The sequence below is a fragment of the Merops nubicus genome, unplaced genomic scaffold (genome assembly GCF_000691845.1).
Source record: "Merops nubicus isolate BGI_N331 unplaced genomic scaffold, ASM69184v1 scaffold21957, whole genome shotgun sequence".
Taxonomy (NCBI): Eukaryota; Metazoa; Chordata; class Aves; order Coraciiformes; family Meropidae; genus Merops; species Merops nubicus.
The window spans coordinates 1-19,356 of NW_008621260.1; the positions used below are offsets into that span (position 1 = coordinate 1).

General features: G+C 44.1%; 1 protein-coding gene across 1 annotated transcript; it reads right to left on the reverse strand.

The window, feature by feature from the left end:
• Nucleotides 1–11: 11 nt before the first annotated feature.
• Nucleotides 12–17,946, reverse strand: LOC103776898 (tenascin-like; the record flags this gene model as incomplete). Its single annotated transcript, XM_008944423.1, has 12 exons — nucleotides 12–566; nucleotides 1,072–1,235; nucleotides 2,820–2,981; nucleotides 3,905–4,001; nucleotides 5,180–5,331; nucleotides 7,150–7,282; nucleotides 8,239–8,369; nucleotides 9,209–9,352; nucleotides 9,782–9,901; nucleotides 11,066–11,209; nucleotides 12,451–12,573; nucleotides 17,674–17,946. Coding segments are annotated over 12 exons (1,754 nt in total), but the record flags the coding sequence as incomplete, so codon positions are not given.
• Between the last annotated feature and the right edge of the window lie 1,410 nt (nucleotides 17,947–19,356).

The following is a 19,356-nucleotide window of genomic DNA, read 5'->3' on the forward strand; positions in this document are numbered from 1 at the left end:
TTCAATTATAACTAATAATAATAATAATGATAATTAATCACACACACTCCCGTGTGTAAAATATGGCCGGTTCTAAAACAAACTACCAATGTACAAAGCTGTTCTCCCTCCCCTACCCTGGGCCACCCAAGAGACAGTCAGACTGTGGAAGAACTTTATCCCAGGGGCTTTTGGAGAAGATAAAAATTAATAAACCAACATACAACCCTTGAGATCGTTGTCTTTGGTGTGGAGGACGTTGCTGGTGGGCAGCTGGAGCTGCTCTGCTGGAAATGCTGGGACACTTAAGGCTTGTTGTTGGGACTGCTGCAGAAGCCTCTGTTGGGCCAAGGGTCACGGATGCTTTGGTCGGAATACCAGCTCCTCACACCCCACCATCCCAGTGATGCCAGAGGATCTCCCCACACCCCTCTCTAGATCCCTCCCCCCGTAGCCCCTCCACCACCTCCAGGCCTTTATGCTCTCTTTCGTCTCCCTTCCAGATTTCGGAAGCTGGAGGGTCTCAGCTTCATCTCTGCAAACTGAATGGAATATTCGTGGCCCTTCCAGTGGAACCAGTTAACGCCCTGCGGAGACAAAGGTGAAGCGTGGGAGGTCAGACACTCATTCTTCTCCTGCTGTCAGCTTTTACTGCTCTCATGTCAGGTGGAAGCTGGTTTCTAACTTGGGACCAGAGGCACCACAAAGCAGAGGGGCTTTGAGGAGCACAAGGCTCTGGCCATTGGCATGCACAACTTGTGCCAACAGACCCACGTGCTGGCCCCAGAGTGCTCATGCTGCCTGGCTTTCATGGCAGGAACAACGTCTGTTTCACTTGTTGAAAACTACAATTGCTCCCTGCACACTTGGAACAGATCCTCTGGAAATCGTACAAACCCACTAATATTTCACCTGCTGATAGTAAATTCTTGTTTTATGAGCAACTGGCCACATCTTGCCCTATGATGCTTTGGTCTGGAGAGTGGGCTTGGTTGGTGCTTTGATGTCTGGCTAGATGAATCACCAGATAGACCCATAACTGCAACTCCCCTTCTTCTAATCTGTTATGGAAGTCTTCAAACACAAACTCACCTGACTGTGGCTGTTGTCACCGTATCTGCCCATCAGATTGACTCGGTGACAGTTCTTGTACCAGAATGCACCCTTGTATGACAAAGCACAGTTGGTGATGGCAGAATCGTTGTCCTTGTCAAAGGTGGAGAAGGACCTTCCGTTGTGGTACGTCATGGAGTCACCTGGATGGGGGAGGCAAAAGAAAAAGCAAGGTCAGTGGGTTGACACTTAGCTGGTCCATGCAGTAGAGCTACCCGTCTTCTTCAGCTGGGAACAGAGACAGCAAGATGTCTGCCTGCCCTTGACTTCACACTCACAGGCTCTGGGTGGCCATTTGCAGATGGGTGGAGTAGGAGAAGCTTTCACAGAATCATAGAATTGTTTTGGTTGCAAGAGACCTTGAAGAACACCAAGTCCAACTGTTCCCCCCAGCACTGCCAGATCCCCACTGCCCCGTGTCCCTCACACCACATCTCCACGGCTTGGAAACCTCTCCAGGGGTGGGGACTCCACCACTGCCCTGGGCAGCCTGGCACAGCCCTGGACAACCCTCCAGGGGAAGAAATTGTTCCTCAGCTTCAAACTTAGCCTCCCCTGCTACAGCTTGAAGCAGTTTCCTCTTGTCCTGTCTCTAGTTCCTTGGAAGAAGAGCCTGACCTCCACCTGGCTCCAACCTCCTGTCAGGAGCTATGCAGAGCCAGAAGGTCTCCCCTGAGCCTCCTTTGCTCCAGGCTCAGCACCCCCAGCTCCCTCAGCTGCTCCTCCCCACACTTGGCCTCTAGACCCTTCCCCAGCAGCTTCATAGCCCTTCTCTGGCCACGCTCCAGCCCCTCCAGGTACTTCTGGGAGTGAGGGGCACAAAACTGACCCCAGGATTTGAGGTGCAGCCTCCATAGTGCCAAGTCCATGGGGATGATCCCTGCCCTAGTCCTGCTGGCCACACCAGTGCTGACACAAGCCAGGATGCTGGTGGCCTTCTTGGCCACCTGGGCACACCGTGTGTGCCTAAAGCAGAGCTCACATTCGTGCCTTAGTAGCTGTATTGCTCCATCCATTAATCTTAGACCTGAATGCTTAGGAAGAGAAAATAGTAGGATTGATTCTTACAAGCTGTAGCAGCTACCACTGCTCTGCACCAGAGTCTTTGTCTTAAATAGACATTAAATAAACATTAATTCTACTACTGCTGCATATCCTCTGTCTGTATCCCTACAGGCTGTGCATAAAGTTCATGTACTGGTCACAGGGCAGAGTCCACACACACATCTCTATGCTCCTAGCAGCATGAATTACCTCCTTTTAAGACAACTCGTGAATCAGGATTCATCTTTTCATCTGTTGAAGCCCCAAAGAGGACTCAGTAAGGGCTGCAGGGTTTGACCCAGGATTACAAAAGGCAGATGATTTGTTCAGCAAAATTACAAATGTTAGAGCAGGACTTTGCTGCATACTGCACCGACAAGAGACGAGGCTGTGCCAAGCTATTATTATCTGTATAAGTGACAGTCAAGCACTGGGCAATTGAGATATATGGCCCTTTAATATACTTGCTTATATTCTATCATAAGCATGCTATAAAATGTGGCACCGAAATGACTGGAGGATTTAAAATGGAAACATAAACTATACTGAGATGTTCATCCTTTCAAACACCTGACATACAAGAGGTACCTGCTGTGAGGCTGATCTGCAACATCCACACAGCTACCTTGAGCCAATAGGGAGCAAACTACAAGTCAGAATTAAAACAGACTGTTTCAGCTCACCTGCTGTGCCACTGTACCCGTCCACTCTCAGCCGGTACCTGCTCTTCGCATCTCCCACGCTGAACCTGTCGTAGACAGCATAAGCTGTCTCACCTTTGTCCTGCAGATCCACACGCAGCTCGTACTGGCCCTGAGAAGTGATTTTGTGGAGGTTCTCCAGACCTGGGGACATATATGAACAATTCATTTGTCTCCCCGTGTTCTTTTCTCTACCATGGTGTTGTCCCACAGAGGGGGTGATGCTGGCGTGTGCAGGTACACCAGGGCAGGGACACTGGTGAGCAAAGTGACCAGTTCCAGTTGTAGGTAACATCAGCACAAAACCAAATAGATAAATCTGGTCCCTCTGACTGAGAGACCTCCTCCCTTCAAATCACATTTGCAGGCAGCCCTTTGGGAAAAGCCATCAAAGCTGTGCTGTGGGACCATCACTGTCTTTCATTGACAACCAATCAAAATGTAGCACAGACTTTGAAAATGTACTTTTTCCTTCTATTTTCCATATTTTTCTTTGAGTCACAGGCTTTTTTTTTGCTGGGGGTGTTCTAGGAGTACAAGAGGGAGAACGTTTGGAGCTGCTTCACAGGATACCTTCTGCCTTCTTACAGAGCACTGGTTTGGAATGCTTGGTGACCCAAGAAGAGTGACATCTATGAACTGCAACTGGAGGGACTGGCTTGGACCTGTCATTTTGACCTCCCCTGCCAAAATGTAACACAGACTTTGAAATGTGCTTTTTCCTTCTATTTTCCACATTTTTCTTTGAGTCACAGGCTTTTGTTGCTGGGGGTGTTCTAGGAGTACAAGAGGGAGAACGTTTGGAGCTGCTTCACAGGATACCTTCTGCCTTCTTACAGAGCACTGGTTTGGAATGTTTGGTGACCCAAGAAGTGTGACATCTATGAACTGCAACTGGAGGGACTGGCTTGGACCTGGCATTTTGACCTCCCCTGCAGCATGCTGTCCCCAGCCTCCTGTGCCCAGCCTACGTTCCCCTTGCCAACTAAACAGAGGCTTCCAAGTGGCTCCTTGTCTTTTGGGCTGTGCTGTATTTTCTTTTCAAAGAGATGAATTCTTGCCATTACCTATCCAGAATTCATCCTTAGGATCTCCAAAGCCAGCCACGTAAGTCTTCCAGTTCCTGTAGAAATCTTCCTTTCCGTTTTGACGCCTGAGGAACACCTACAACCACCACAAGCAAAGAAGAGTTATGGGCAGACTGCCTGTGACAGAAGGGACATGAGCAATGGGGCTTTCACAAATGCAGAGCTCTGCTGCTCAGAATCCAGACATGATGGGGTTGGAAAGGACCTCTGAAGATCCCCTCATCCAAGCCCCCTGCTCCAGCAGGGACACCCAGAGCAGGGTGTTCAGTATGGTATCCAGGTGGGATTTGGGTCTCTCCAGGGGAAACTCCACAGCCTCTCTCAGTAACCCCTCCACAACCTCTGCTCCCCTGCCCTTACCCCCAGGCAGCATTCTCACTGTAATTACTGAATTGCACCAAGACTGTTGAGTGCTTCTTGCTTACTTTAAGTCTCTAGTTTCTCTGCTGGGTTCTCAGGCTCCCCTGCAGGATGTGGCCTTCTAGTTCCTGCTCTCTCTTTTCTCTAACAGCCCCTTGCAGTTCTGTATTTCTCAGCCAAGACTTTCTACATCCCCTTGTCTCCCAGCCACACATTTCTCTGGGTCCTTCTTCCTTTGCCTTGTGTCCCTCTGGCATGTTCAGATTTGAGGGTGTCAGAACAGAGACATTTTTTATGGCATTTTCATTGCCACTCATTTGTTGTCTGGGTGGGATGTGTCCCTTGTAGAATGGCCTGGGAAGCCTGACCACCATGCCATGTGGCTGCTGAACAAATGCTTTCTCTGGCCTGTGCTTTAACCTCCTTCACTGTCTCTCTCAAGCAAATAGAGTTAGTCCACATTCCTCTCACCTAATTAACATTTAGAAGGTACATATCTGTTCTAAGATGGTCATTTTGGCATCTGCCAATGATCGGCACATTTCCTAGGTGGTGAATCCACTGGTGTGATCCACCCCTTGGAGACACCTCTCTTTTCTCCAGCTACAGAATGAGCTGGTAACCTGGTTCTAGGCACCTGGGTGTCCTATTTGTGATAAAATTCCCCAAAGTTATAGACAATTCAGCCCTGCTCCAATAATGCAGCACAATGAGGGATGCCACGGATGACAGTTGAGTGGTTAGGGAAATGTTGGGATGAAGGTTGAACTTGATGATCCTAGAGGTCCTTTCCAACCATAGTGACTCTATGAGAGGGATGGGATCTACTCCCCCAGCTCTTGGCACAGGCAGATACATCTGAGGGGGGGGTGGGCCCTTCTCCCTTTGACTCACAATCCATCCACCTCCATCTTCACTCATGTCACAGAAGACTTGCAGAGGCTGAGCCTTGTCCCCATTCACGTAAACTGTGTAGAGCCCAGAGGTGGTTTCTCCATTCAGGAGAGCCTGGGAGCAGTCTTTAGGATAAGGATAGAGAAGACCAGCTGCAGGCAGACAGAAAAACAGAAAGCAGTCCTTAAGAAATCAGCAATTACAAAGAATTTGTTGAATGCAGATGGCTCATGAAATCTATTGTGGATCAATGGCACAGGCAGGTACAGTGCCCAGGAAAGGGCTTGTAATTGCTGTCCTACCTACAAAAGATTCCCAGGAAACAGCAGATTGTGTAAATGTTTCTTTTGAAGATTCTTTTGCATGCCTCTACCCTTTTGAAAGAGCTGTGAATGCCAGATAACTGCTCCCTGCTGTGGTGGGAGAGCATCCTCCAGCTAAATATCTAATTTGTATGACCTGCGTTTACAGCAACTTTTGGGTAAAACCAAATATACCTGTATCTGATTACAAGACAAAAAAGGGAGAAGGAAATACAAAGACAGGACTACAACAACAATAAGACATATCTGGAATATTTTGCTACCAAGTACAATATTAAATATGTTAGAAAATGAAGCTTTTAAAAAACAAAGCAGACAATGATAGTTACAACTGTGAGGAAATGTCATTAAGCATTTCTTTCTGCAACAAGCTAATAGCATCCCTGCAGTCAGAACAATTTCTAAACCCCCCAAAAGCTTTTCTTCCTTTAGAATTCACTCAGGCCATTAACTTTTTCAACCAATGGTCTAAGTGATGCTCTAGGTGTGTCCACAGGAGAGTTTTGAACAGTGGCTGCTCACAGAGTGTCTGCTGCTCCCTTTCCAGTGTGTTGAACATCCCTCCCTGTGCCTCAGCTGCAGAGAATTTGCATCAGCTTTGGGATTTGGAGAAAATTGGCTTTTTGGAGGGAGCTACTTCAGTGTTTCCCTCTCACTAAATGGCACACAAATGTATCTTTAGAATTAAGGCCAAGCTTAAGCATCTTCCAGAAGGAGGCTGACACTGGGTTTCTATAGGCAAAGGCACCACATCCAGTTCCTGCTTAGAGTCAATTTGCCAAATGTCACTGAAATACACCCAGATTTAACTCTTCTCCTATTTCTGGTTGTGGATAGTCTCCTGTTGGTGGAGTTCATCCTGCTTTACACAAGGAGTGACTTTCATTAGCACTTCTGTGAGTCCTTGGGCTGAAGTTGGTATGAGTGGCAGAAGGGAGAATGGAAACGACTGAAAGTCCTGCTGGGTCTGAAAGGGCTGGAAACTATGAAAAGTGGGGAAAATGACAGACAAGGTTTCACAGCTAATACTGAACAACAGCTTCTTTTTTTTTTAACATCAGCTGTGAAGCGACCTTCAGAGAATCCAAATTCTTCTTGCATTCAGCTCACGGGAGACCTGTCCTGTTATAGAGCTGAGCCAGACACCACATGTGGCTTTGTGAAAACCCATCTCAGAAAAAGAATTAAAAAAAAAAATGCCCAGAAGTGCATCTCCTTGGACCACTGAAGTGATTTGTGTGTGTGTGCCTGGTTTCATTTCGACTCCAAACACTGATTTGTTTGAACAGCTTGCTATGCATCATAGGGAGCGAAATTAGGGGGTCAGTTTGGGTTTTAAAGATCAATGTTCCTTTCAATATTTTGCATGGGAAAGGCAGAGTGTTTATCAGAGAGAGGACTATAGAGGTGATGTGGATGGATATAAAGAAAAGAATTTCATCCTGCCAGTCTTGTGAAAGTAGATGACACTACAGCTCAAGGCAAGGGGGATTCTGCAGCAACACTACAAGCAAATGAAGTGCATACTGGCAATTGGATTAAAACCCTTCTATGAGGTCTGTGTCTGCTTATTGCAGAGCTCAACGCTGTCCTGAGAGCAGTAACTTGTATGTTAGTTCAGCTGTACACGTGCTCTAAGGTCCTTACTTGTGGTGAAAATCGTCTGGATTGTTTTGCTCTTCAGGGATCTGTTCAGTGCCTGGAGTTTCACCGTGTACGGGGTAGATGGGCTCAGCTCTGTCAGGCTGTAGGAAGTTGTCTCAGGGTTTAGGATGAGTTCCTATGGGGAGGAGAAATAATACAGGGAAACCTCAGTGAGAAAATTGGACCAGAACTGTTATACCTTTCACTTTGTCACATTATTTTGGGGGGTAATTATTTGTGGTATTTTTAAACACCTAAATTATGTAATACAAAACTTCTATTCCTCTAAGATCTTTATCAAGATAACTGTCTTCAGAAATTCAAGAAAGGTCACCTGAAAATGAATATTTATCACGATGTATAAGCTGTGTGGTTTCAAAGCAAGGCAGCAGAAACATTTACATGCCTTAAACATACACATTGTATAGATGTCTCTATGAAACTATAAAAAAATTGGGACATTTTGTCCTATAGGACAAGGAAATACCATACTCCAGTCTTCAAAAGGCTCTTTTTCTTTAACTTTAAAAGACTGATTTTCAGTATGCTTAGGGAATTTGCCTTCTTGATTATCAGAGCCCTTTCTGATGTACCAGCCTGGGCATTCAAAACCTCTCTGCCATTTTTGCTGGGATTCACCTCATTCATATTTAAGCACAGTTTAATCAAGTTACACAGGACCATAATAAAATTATTGGAGAGCAAGAGGTACTTCCAAAGGCCTTAGACACCTCACTTGCCCAGGGGTGAATTCTCCTGAGTTTAGAGAGTCCCATTCTGTGGGGTGTGTGAGTTTATTCCACGATACAGGTTTGGAACCAGGGGAAATGGTTGTTTGTGCTTTGATAGGTATTGTGGAGAGATGACTGTCAAAATTCAGGCTGCAATTGAGCTTCTGTTTCAGGATATAATATCAGAAAGTACTTGAGCACATTTTAAGTGTGTTTAAGTGAGCACTGAAATAGGTACTCAGTGTTTTACCACATTTAACTTGAGGCACATTGAGCAATGTTCCATTGCTGGACACTTCAGAGCATCTCTACTGCCCCATTTTGAGTCATGGCCCTTCTGGTTTGGTTACAAGTGCTGTACCTTGACTTTGCCATCAATGGACTCGTAGATGAGGAGATAACCAGTGACAGGAGCACGGGGAGGCCTCCAAGTTATCACAGCTGTTTCTGACTGAACTTCAGTGGCACTTAAATCTCTTGGAGCATCCAGTCCTGAAGGAGGCAACAGATCAATTACAACCACAATCACATCTGCATGGAGTTTAATACACAGGCTATTGCATGGGCAGTATATTAAAACAGGTCAGAAAAGGCAATGTTTTACCCCAAGAAATTTGATATTAAAAATATTTCAACCTTTTATTTTGTGTTAAAAAAGTATTTTTTCCATTGGAAGTTTTCAAATAAAAGTATTTACTTTATCTGTGTTAAAATATTGGCTTGTCTTGGGCACTTTAGATTGTAAGTAGTTGCATTGAAATGTCTTTTCAAACAGAATTGGGCCTTCCATGAATTCACAGAAGATGACAGAAGAGTATTTATGTATTCCCAGGAAGAAAAACTTTGGTTCCAATGATGCCTCTTTTGAATAGGAAGACTTTTCATACTTGGCCTGGCTATAGTTTCCCTTCTCCACTGTAATTATAACATGGAATTTGTATGGCTCAGCTCTTGGTTCTCCAGTTAACAACCTGGGACAAGTGAAGCAGCAGTCAGGATAATTAGAAACATCCAGGATTTCACTGATGCTAATGGAATGCCATAAATATGAAAGCAGCTGGATACCTTCAGCATTGGTAACCCAGCATCAGTCCCCAGAGAAGAGCTCCTGCTTTGTGTGAGAACCTGTAGAACTGGTGACAGAAAACCACCCTCTGGGTCCATCACACCAGCCTTCCACCAGAGAAAATCTGGTGCAAATACTATTGAAATTCAGGTTTCTAATTAAACAAGTACTATGTGCTGGCTGTCTTTGAGGTAGTGGAGAAATGTAAGGCAGGTGGGACTGGAAGAGGTGGCAGCTCTCCCCACGGAGGGGTGGGACACAGCACCTGTAGTGAACTGGGTGGAGAGGCTCTCGCTCTGCTGTGTGTCCTTCAGGGCGTGGACTCTCAGGGTATATTCAGTTGCAGGTCGAAGGCCCTTCAGGTCATACTCCACAGTGTTTCCTGATACCATCTGAGTAACCTCTGGTTCTAAGAAGAAAACACAGAAGAGAACAGGTCCCGGCCTCATTCAGCTGTGTCATCGTGCACTCAACTCCACGTTCTACTCAGTGATAAAATTCTCCTAGCTGGGAGCAAGTGTGAAAGGCCAGAGCACATCTCTCTGCACACACCTACGCTGCACATGAATTAACACGAGTCCCTTATCTAAAAGTATTAGCACTCTCTAGTGTTCAGATGAATTATAACACCATTTTTTTCCCAAGCATCTCAGTTTTCTCTGCTCGTGTCTGACTTGGGAATGCTCAAGTGAAATGATCATTTTTAAATTGCTTCCAGCCAGGCACCTCCTTGAAATAGCATCCCCCTGCTCTCCTCCTGGAGTCCCATTGCTGCACCCATTTCTGAGCAGCTCCCGAGAGCTGTGAGGCTCCCTAACCCAGCACTAATTCTTCTTACCATCCTCAGAAGCATAGGAGACAACGTAATTATCCACAGCAGCAATTGCTGGCTGCCAGGTTGCCAGAGCCTCAGAGTCCGTGATGTTCACCACCACTAAGCCTGACGGGCTGTCCAGAGCTGAAAGAGAATAACAGAGTGAAGGAATTTGATAAACATTCTCAGCTCTGTGCAATGTTCTGTTGTAAATATATGGTCTAAGACGTGCAAACACTGCTGCTGGATGCAGCTTTTATGATTCCCTTTGGAATAGGGGAGCTCTGTAGAAAAGACACCAGTGCCTATAAAGAGACGTCAAATGCCACTGCTGGAAAGGGAGGTCAATGAGTGAAAAGATTAAACACTGGGAACAGACATAACTAACTCTGTTCTCAGATCAGTCTTGATATCATCAATCTTAATGGCTCTGTCAGAGATGACATATTTCTCTCAACACCCCCAAATCTGGACTGCTTTTTGGAGCAAACTCAGGAGACAGAGCTGGGAAAAATAATAATGTGACAGCAACTGATAGCTGTGGTGACCTTCCACCAGCTTGCCCAGCCTGTTTAAAAATAAGCCAATCAAACAGCCAGCCAGCCACCCAAAATCCCCATGTGTCCTGCCTTGCTTCTTCTTGGGACTCTCTTTTGCACAGAGTTTTGTCCTCTCCCTGAATTGGGATTTGCCTCCAGTAGAGCTGCAATGGCCTATAGATGTCTTGTTATTATCTAATACTCATCATCTTGTTCATGTCTCAGTCCTCTGAATACTTGTCAGTCCCTCAAAAAAAGAATGAGCCTGCAGGGTAGGGCCAGCAGGAGCAGAATGGACCCTCATTTCCTGCAGGGAAATTTAAAGCTGTACTGAAGGAAAAATAGGAGAGAGAATTTTTCCATGCTTTTTATGGTCCAGACACAGTCTGGAACCTGGGAAATATGGAGCTTGAGTCCACCACAGGAACTGGTCTGAACTGCTCAGAGGTTCCTTTGTTCCCTCATTTGTAGAATGGCATTACCTAAACTTGTGGGGATTTTCTGATGTATTAGGACTGTAAATACACAAATTGTATCTGTCTCATTACAAATTGATTCAGCACTTAGCAAATGGGAGCCTGATCAAACTCACAGGTTCTATACTCATCTGAGATGCAAAGACACAATGAAAGAGGGGGCAAGAAACCTCCTACTGTTTGTGTGGACAAGAAAAAGGGTCTCTCTGAGGGTCTGCAGGTCCAGTTCCTGAATCTCTCCTGCAGCACAGACAATGCATTTGAAGTCCTACTATTTTCTTTTTACATCTTACCTGTTTTCAGGGTGCCAGAGATTGGTTCACTTTCTTCAAAGCCTTTCACAGAGATGATACTAACGTTGTAGTCTACGCCTGGGACTAATTTCACCAGCTTGGTCCTTGTCTTGCTTCCATCGACAGTAACAACATTTGGAGTGCCTGGAATGAAGCCAAATGCCAAGAGATTAGTGACACAATACTCCAGAACATGCTTGAAGGATACGTTTCAAGTTAAAGACATTATGACCAACCTGGATGTACTTGTACAGGAGGAAGTGAATTTGCCCCTGTTAGTTATAATTGCCAATGTCAGTGGGCAGCCTCAGGAAAAAATATTACTGTCATGACACCTAAATCTAAGATATTTTTGTATTCATTCCTAGTGGTATGACAACAGTAAAAAAAAAAAAAGAACATTTCTGTTCAGAAAGCTATAATTTTACAAATGAGATGTCAGGCAAAAACACAGCACTCTTTACATGGACGTTTATACACCTCTGAGGGCAGGACTTGCAGTTTAGATCTGCTTTGTTTCTGGTAAGGGCTGGAATTTTCTCCTTCATCCATCTTCTTTTGAACAAAGATATAGTATAAACTATTGTAAGAGGTGCTGCATGTGTGGGTGAGGACCTAGGTCACATATTGGTTTCAAATTCAGGGTTTATTCCAGGAAAACACATAGTCAAATGCCCAATTTTATGATTGTGGATTGATCCTTTCTTCGGTGGGATCACAGTATATTTAAAGTTGCATGTTGTATCATCTAAATCCCTATATCTTTACTTCTCTTAGTCAACAGCATGTCTTTTATGGTCCTGATGTCTGCGAGGGAATGTTTGCTCTTTAGCTGTTTACTTTCAAAGCTGTCTCTAAGTTATGTTAAAAATCTGTTTAATTACAGGAAGTTTTTTAAGCTGAACAATAAACCAGAGATATAATGGATGGAATGAAATGACACTGGGGAGTAGTAAGAAGAATCACTGCCTTGGAAAACTATTACAACCAAGGATTATGATTATTATTTCCAAGGGCCATCATTACAAATATGTTTAGGTCGTAAAGTGCCCACAAAACAAAGAGAGAGTTTGGAAATAAATCCTTACTTAAGAGGCTCAGTGGGAACTGAGTTTTTTGTGAATGTGGCCCTGTTCAGGGTACAACCATTCCAGGATCTAGGTCTGAGCTCCCTCACAGGCCCTGTCCATGTGCTGTGGGACGCTACGTCCAGTCAGAGGTTGGCTGTTGGGACCATGTCTGCACACCCATGATCCTGCTCAGCAGTTTGAAGAAAAAAGCGATGGTCTCTATGAGATGAGCTGAGAGATGTGTCTCCACACAACAAATCCTTTCTGTTCTCCCTTTTGCCATCTTCCTCCCTGCCCCTCCTTGCTGTCACTCACCTCCTGTGACAGGGACGTAGGAGATGCGGTAGCTCTCCACACGGGCTCGAGGGGGTGTCCAGCTGACTGAGGCAGAGTTCTCCGTGATGTCAGAGAAGGAAATTCCCTTGGGAGATCCAACAGCTGTCCGTGGAGAACAGAGAACAAACACACCACACAGAAAGAAAAGGGAATTCATTTGTCCATCTGTCCTCAGAACACTGACCCGAGAGCTGATGATATTGATATTCTGTCCTAAACAACACTAATTCTGGGAGTACCAAACAGTTAATAACTTTATTATGTACTGACAACAATGAAATCTTTGGTCTAAATTGACCTTTCTTAGTAACATTACAGTGGTGCACAGCTTAAAAACACTCCAGCCATTCCTCTATATATCATGTACATAGAAGCAGCAGAGATTTCAGTATTACAGAAAAGTATGGAGGAATACTTACAGGAATAACATTCTATTACCCAAAAGTCATTATATTTATAATATTTTTTTTCTAAGCCAGTTTCACTTGGATGAGTTTTAGACTTTCCATTGAGTCTCAGAGTCCCATCTGTGACAGTCCTTCACAACAGATCTCTTCCTGAGCATAAAGTTTGTTTCCACTATAGGACGCTTTAAAAAGACCTGGACTCAGGTGCATGAGTCCATCAAGGGTCCATCCTCTCAAGCACTGATTCCCTGTAACTTCTGTTGACTTCAAACTAGAAATGACAAGGTTTTATTCTTGGAATCTCTATCTGAAACCATGATTTTGTGTAGGTACATTCAAGCACATCCATCCAGAGGACATCCAAGTACAACCAACATGAGGAAGATACATGTTCTGCTGAGATTTCCTGTCATATGAGCCAGCCCTTCCCTGTAGAAACCTAAGCACTACATTTGTCCACTTAATTAGATTGGTAAGCTGGGCAAACAACGCCCAAGTTTTGCCAAAACAACCCAATCTTATGACTGGGTACCTGAAACACGTATCTGAAACATTCCAGTTTAAAGCTTAATTAAGTTACTGCAAAACAAGCATGGAAAGGGCTTCTGGAAGGACATGGTAAAGAGACCACTTCAAAGTTTACATTGAGCATCTCACTTCCAATTTCCTTTTTTGACTGTAACCAAAACAACCCTGATGTGTTAAAAAAATAAACAGCCCACGCAGAGGAGGCCATTAGCACAAAGAGGAGAGATACCAAACATCAGCCACATCAAGAGCAGTGGAGACAGGTTAAGGGCAGGGGAAGGGGGGCAAGAGGAGAAAAAAAAAAAGCAACTGTGCTTGAAATAGCTTGGAAAGAACGTGTCTGCGGGGAAGGAGTCAGAGAGCTGTTTGTTCCATGTGTCCCCAAAGCTCCAGCAGCAATGCACTAAATCAACCAAAGGCAAGGAAAGAAAAACAACTGAGCTCTCAAGAGAAACATAAATTATTTCTCTGGAGCTTACTAGACGTGTTGCGTTTGTGGGGTTTGCTCACAGGGAAAAGCCAAAGAAAGAAAGAAAAGAATTAAAGATAAAGGAAGAAAGGAAAGTGGAGATAGTAAAGCTACAAGGCACACAAAGTTGCTACTGATTTATGTACAGTCTGAAGGGAACAGAAGAGCGTAAAGAAAAGAGAGAAGAAAATCACATGGATTTTGTTTCACATTGGGGGTACCCCTCGTGACTGGTGAAAAGTGCTACAAGTGGTGACCAAAGAAATGGACCAGCACATGGTTTTCCTACACATGGGGAATTCCAGCCTTTCCAGAAAAAGAAGTACCCAATCCATCCCACTGGGACTCTGCTGTCCATACTTCCATGGGCTCCATGCTTGTTCTCTGCACCACATGAACTGCATAATAAACAGTAGTGAGAGCCTTGACTACGTGAGAGTTCCACATCCTGAAGTACCCCAACTGCAGGTACTTTCCTGGGAGCAAACCTGGCAAAGAAAGTGTAACAGAGCATCGAAGCAAGCGTCAGTCCTGCAATGAGTCCCAGAGATGTAAGAGTGGCACCTTTCAGCACAGCAAAAATAAAAAGGAGCAAATGAAACCATCTTCTTCAGCTACCTGAAAGCCAGAATTAAGCAGGCATAAAAAATAGCCAGCGTGTTTCTGTCTTGTCACTCATAAAAAAAGTGAGTTCATTCGTTGGATAGATATAAGGGATTAGCATTATCCTCCAGCATCATTCCCCAGTAGCTGTGTGAGAGATGGAGAACTCTCCTGGGAGGTTGTTAAAGCACCCACGATACCTGAGTAGCTGCTACTCTTTTTTTTTTTGTTTCCTTGGGTTTTTTTTGCTAAAAAACATATTCCTTCATTGCTAACAGGCTGTAGGAATACGCTGACTGTCTTTGTTTTCTTAAGAACAGGAAGCAGAACAGAAGAATTTCCAAAAGACACCAACTGTCCTGAGAGCAGTGGACAATTCCCTTGTGCCAGCTTCATTGGACACTGCAGATCTGTGTGATGCTGCTGTGCACTGCAGTGATTTTATAATGGGAGTTTTCTATCACAGGAGAACTGAGAAAGGTAAAATGACAGACAAAGGCAGAGGGCAGGGATAGTGGGTACCATCATCACCCCAAAGAGGGGAATATTTAACAGCTTTACCATCAGCAGCTCTGAGGGAAAACTAGTGCCATTCATTGGTACATACCAATAAATAATAGAGGAAGAACTACTTGTGATGTGTGTGGGAAAAGATGGGTTCACTGAGAGAGTGGTGAGGCACTGGAACAGGCTGCCCAGGGAGGTGCTGGAGTCACCAGTCCTGGAGCAGTCCATAAAATGAGTAGATGCAGCACTTGAGGCTGTGGTTTGGTGATTAGGGAGATGTTAGGATGAAGGTTGGACTTGATGATCCTAGAGATCCTTTCCAACCAGAGTGATTCTGTTGTCAACTCCCACACCCAGCGGTTTCACAGCACACTCACAGTGTGATGGGAACAAGGGAGATGGTGTCAGCCTCTGGGCAAGTTGCCAGCTACAGGACCAGTACAGGCAACATGGAGAAATGCAAATTCCAGTCCTCCCTTGCTCATCCTTCCAAATCCCAAGCCCATGGCTGTCACTAGATAAATGCCTCACTGATTTCTTCTTAAAAGAGAATAAGGAAAGGAAACCACAGAGGAGGACAAGGCAGCAAAGGTGAACGTCGCAAGATCTTTCCTCCCCCTTCTTCCTTATGGCCAGTGGGTGGTTTGCTGTACAGACCCTGGCAATGCTCAGATTCCCTCAACTGCACCAATTACACCAGCTGAGGACCTGATCCCTGAAGACTGCCCTTGTGTGCACAAGGGGATGTGCCCAGGTAGGGCAGAAAGGGGAAGCTCTGAGTGATAATTACAGAGAAGGATTTTCAGCCTGGATTATTTTCCTGCCTTAATTTTCATGGTAGTGTTTGGTTGAGGTTTGCTGGTTTGTTTCCTAGCCTTGTTCCAACTGTTATTTTACTATCAACTCCTCTACTAAAGCTAAAGACTTCCTAGGTAATTTATTCCTTGCTCACTTGTAACTTGTACACAGGCCAGAACAAAGCAAGGCTGAATATAAGCCTGTTTGAGCTACCCCCTTCAGGGATAGAAATATTTCTTTGGAACCAGACTGGAAATGCTATAAATATACATATGTTTGTGTAATAATCAACTCCTAAAAAAGAAATCAGTTAGATGCCTTAGCAGCCTGGTGGCCCAATGTGGTGTAACCTCCAGTCTGAGTTATTTAGCTGGATTTTTGTGGCTCCAGCTCTATTATCAATTATCCATGGACTATTTACATCTGACAAACATCTTTTGGGCTACTGGCTTCAGTAGGTGACATGTGCTAAATCTCCTTGAAAGAACTGAATAAGAATGTAGTCATGAGGAAAATGATAACTCTTGGTGGTTTACCATAAATATCCTGGAAGTCAGTGAAAATGGAGACATGCTGCTAACAAGCACAGCTGACTTTAAACATCCCTCTCCATTATCAGTCAACCTGCATGAGTCTGGAGAATGGTGGCTTGTGATGGATGCATGTTCTGCTTCATGTAAATGTCTGGCTGAGTGTATATATGCCCTGGCTGTTTATTCAAGGGATGTGATGGCAGTCGGTGGAGCTGGTCAGAAATGTGCCTTTCCATGCTAACAACTGGCAGCAGAGACGTCAGGGTGAATCATGAGGCCAGGCTATTTCAGGAAAAGCTGTTCAATACTGAGTTACTCGTGTCCCTTTTCTGTGTGTTGGCTGGAGTACACTGCTACACCCCAGCAAACACCTCTTTTATGAATTTCTGGTGCCTTCCTCACACACTGACTTTACCTTTCCCCTTCTTGTTCACCTCCTCACAGAATTAGACCAAGCTGAAATTATTATGTTTTCATATAGGCAAACTCTTTTTAAAAAAGCTAATTTGGGTCACATGAAATTGCTTTGTTGGCTTTAGATGTAAATATCTTTCAAAATGATACTGCAATTTTAGTGGAAAAAAATTAAGAAGTTTCATTTGAAATTGCTAAAATGAAATGCTTTAAATGATAAACTGTTTGGTTTTTTTTTTTTTTTGTTAAAATTAGTCTCAGGAATTCAGTCTAAGTCTTGAGAACTTTTCACTTGAATAATAACTGATTTCTATGATTTTCATAGATAATAAGTGATTTCTATGATTTATCTAGAAAAATAATGTAAGACATTCCAGTTGCATAGAGCAAAAACTTCCTTCTCTCCCTGACACTGAGAAAATGATGCTGTGATTTTGCACAAAACTCAAGTTTCTTTTGAATTATTGAGCACACATTACTCTTGTTAAGATCACTTTAAGTTAATGGTGCTTGATCCTTTGCTGATCAAGCCATACATAAACCTCTCAATAGCTCTAGTAAATTCATTTTGTCCTACCTCTTTTCCAGGGAGGTAAATTATTGTGGAGTGGTGATATGTAATTAGTCCCAGGAAATCACTAAAACAGGCTGATAGAGAAAGAGGAGCTCTTGGCTCTCAAAACCAGTGCTTTAATTGCTAGACTCTGCTGCCTAATTGCAGATCATGAAAGCAATTAAATAAAACCATATTAAATAGACAGCGATGATGCTAAGGAATCTGAGATGACTGATTATAAATAACTAGATCCCAGTGAGCTTGGGTGAGGGACATGCAGGAGACCTTTTGAACACCTCAGTAACAGCCCAAGCTGGCTATGAAAAGAAGAGATGCTGAAAGAAAGAGGCATGAACACGTTACACTTTTTTGCTTCGAAGACAATACCTGTGGTTGCTACTGCATTTATGGGTTGGGAACGCCGTCCACTGCTAACTCCATAGAGCTCAATTTCATACTCAGTGCCCTCTTTCAGCCCTGCTATATCCTGGGTGCGCTCATGGCCTGGGACTATTAGTTCCAGCGGATCGGATTTCCTCTTGGTGTCCCTGATTTTTAGAACAAAACTGTCGAAAACCCCATCATCTGCAGTCCAGGACAGACGGAAGCCATCTGGAGTGGCATCTGAAACCAGGAGGTTGTCGACCTCAGGTTCTGCTTCTACAAAAGGAGAAGATAGCAGCAGGGAAAAAAAAAAATGATTTTTAATCGGTTCATTAGAGACCTGCCCGAGGTCTGGATACAGCACACTGCAAGAATCCAACCACAGTTCATAGAAAGGAAAACAATCTGGCAGCTATTGAAAAAAAAAAAGAAATAAAAGAATATTAGCATTATACACATACTGAAGAAGATATATGTGAGTGTGTGCATTCAAACTTTCACTCTTTTATAGCAAATCCACTGCACGAACATACACCGTCTGCCTCTGACATGCAAAGTTCCACATGCTAGGAGTAAGTTTTATGTGCATTTCTCCCTTGCTACCTATGTGAAACCTTCATCTACAGTAAAAACAAGCTCTTGTTACAGAACTTCAGGCATGCCTGTAATATTGTCAGGTCTCTCTCTGTTATGAGGACAACACAGAAGCCACTTGAAAGAGTCTTTTTCTTCATGCAGACCCCTTATTTCATGCACTTCTGGCATCTGTGATGCTTCTGATCTGATGAATCTTTTACTTTGATATTAAACAAATGCTGAAGCAGAAAAGGAGGATCTGAAAATTCATCTCCCTTAAAAAGCACACTTGAAATCCAAATGAAAGACCTACTGTCTTTAGTGAAAGAACCCATTCAAGAGAATCCCAGGAGCTGTAAGTTATTAATTACCTGCAAAAGATCTTTAGCTCAGTATGGTCAGGCATCATTACCTAGAGAAATGCTTCTGGAGTGGTTACTATCTTACACCACCTCCAGTGCACTTCTTCCTTCCACAGAAAGACATTCCTGTTTATTTTCTGGTGAACTTCCAATCAGGTAACCCCCAGCTCTACTGCTGCATAGTCAGCACCAGGCAAATGAGACTTGATGGTTATGGGGCTAGAGAATCAGTCTGCAATGATTTCTCAAGAAAGCTCAAATGTTGCTGGAAAACAACAGCTATGATGAGGTTGAAAACATGAGCTAAGGCTTTCTGGAAAGAGATGCCAGCTTTATGGGTGGCAATGAGAGCACTCAACGGTCTGCGGGTGGAACCCACAGAGAGAGTGAAAGAAAGGAGGCCACGGGTAAGAAATCCATGACTCCTCCTGAAGGTCCTGACAGTTGGCAGGTTGGAGAACACCAACGTGCCCAGCAGCTGTTAATGAGTTCCCACATGCAGCCAGACTTCTTTAGAGGCTTTGGTTAGAAGTACCTGCATGACCATTCCAGAAACGTTCACCCCTCAACCCACATCATGCGCCTCTACAGGATGCCTCATAAGGACAAAAGGAAACACCAAGTTAAAAGGAGCAGAATTTCCTTGGTGAACCTATCCCAAACCAGGAGTTACGTGTAGCCACGATGCAGAGAAGGATGCAAAAGCCAAGGTTTGCTTTGCAAGTCGATTGCACAGAACATTGTCCAC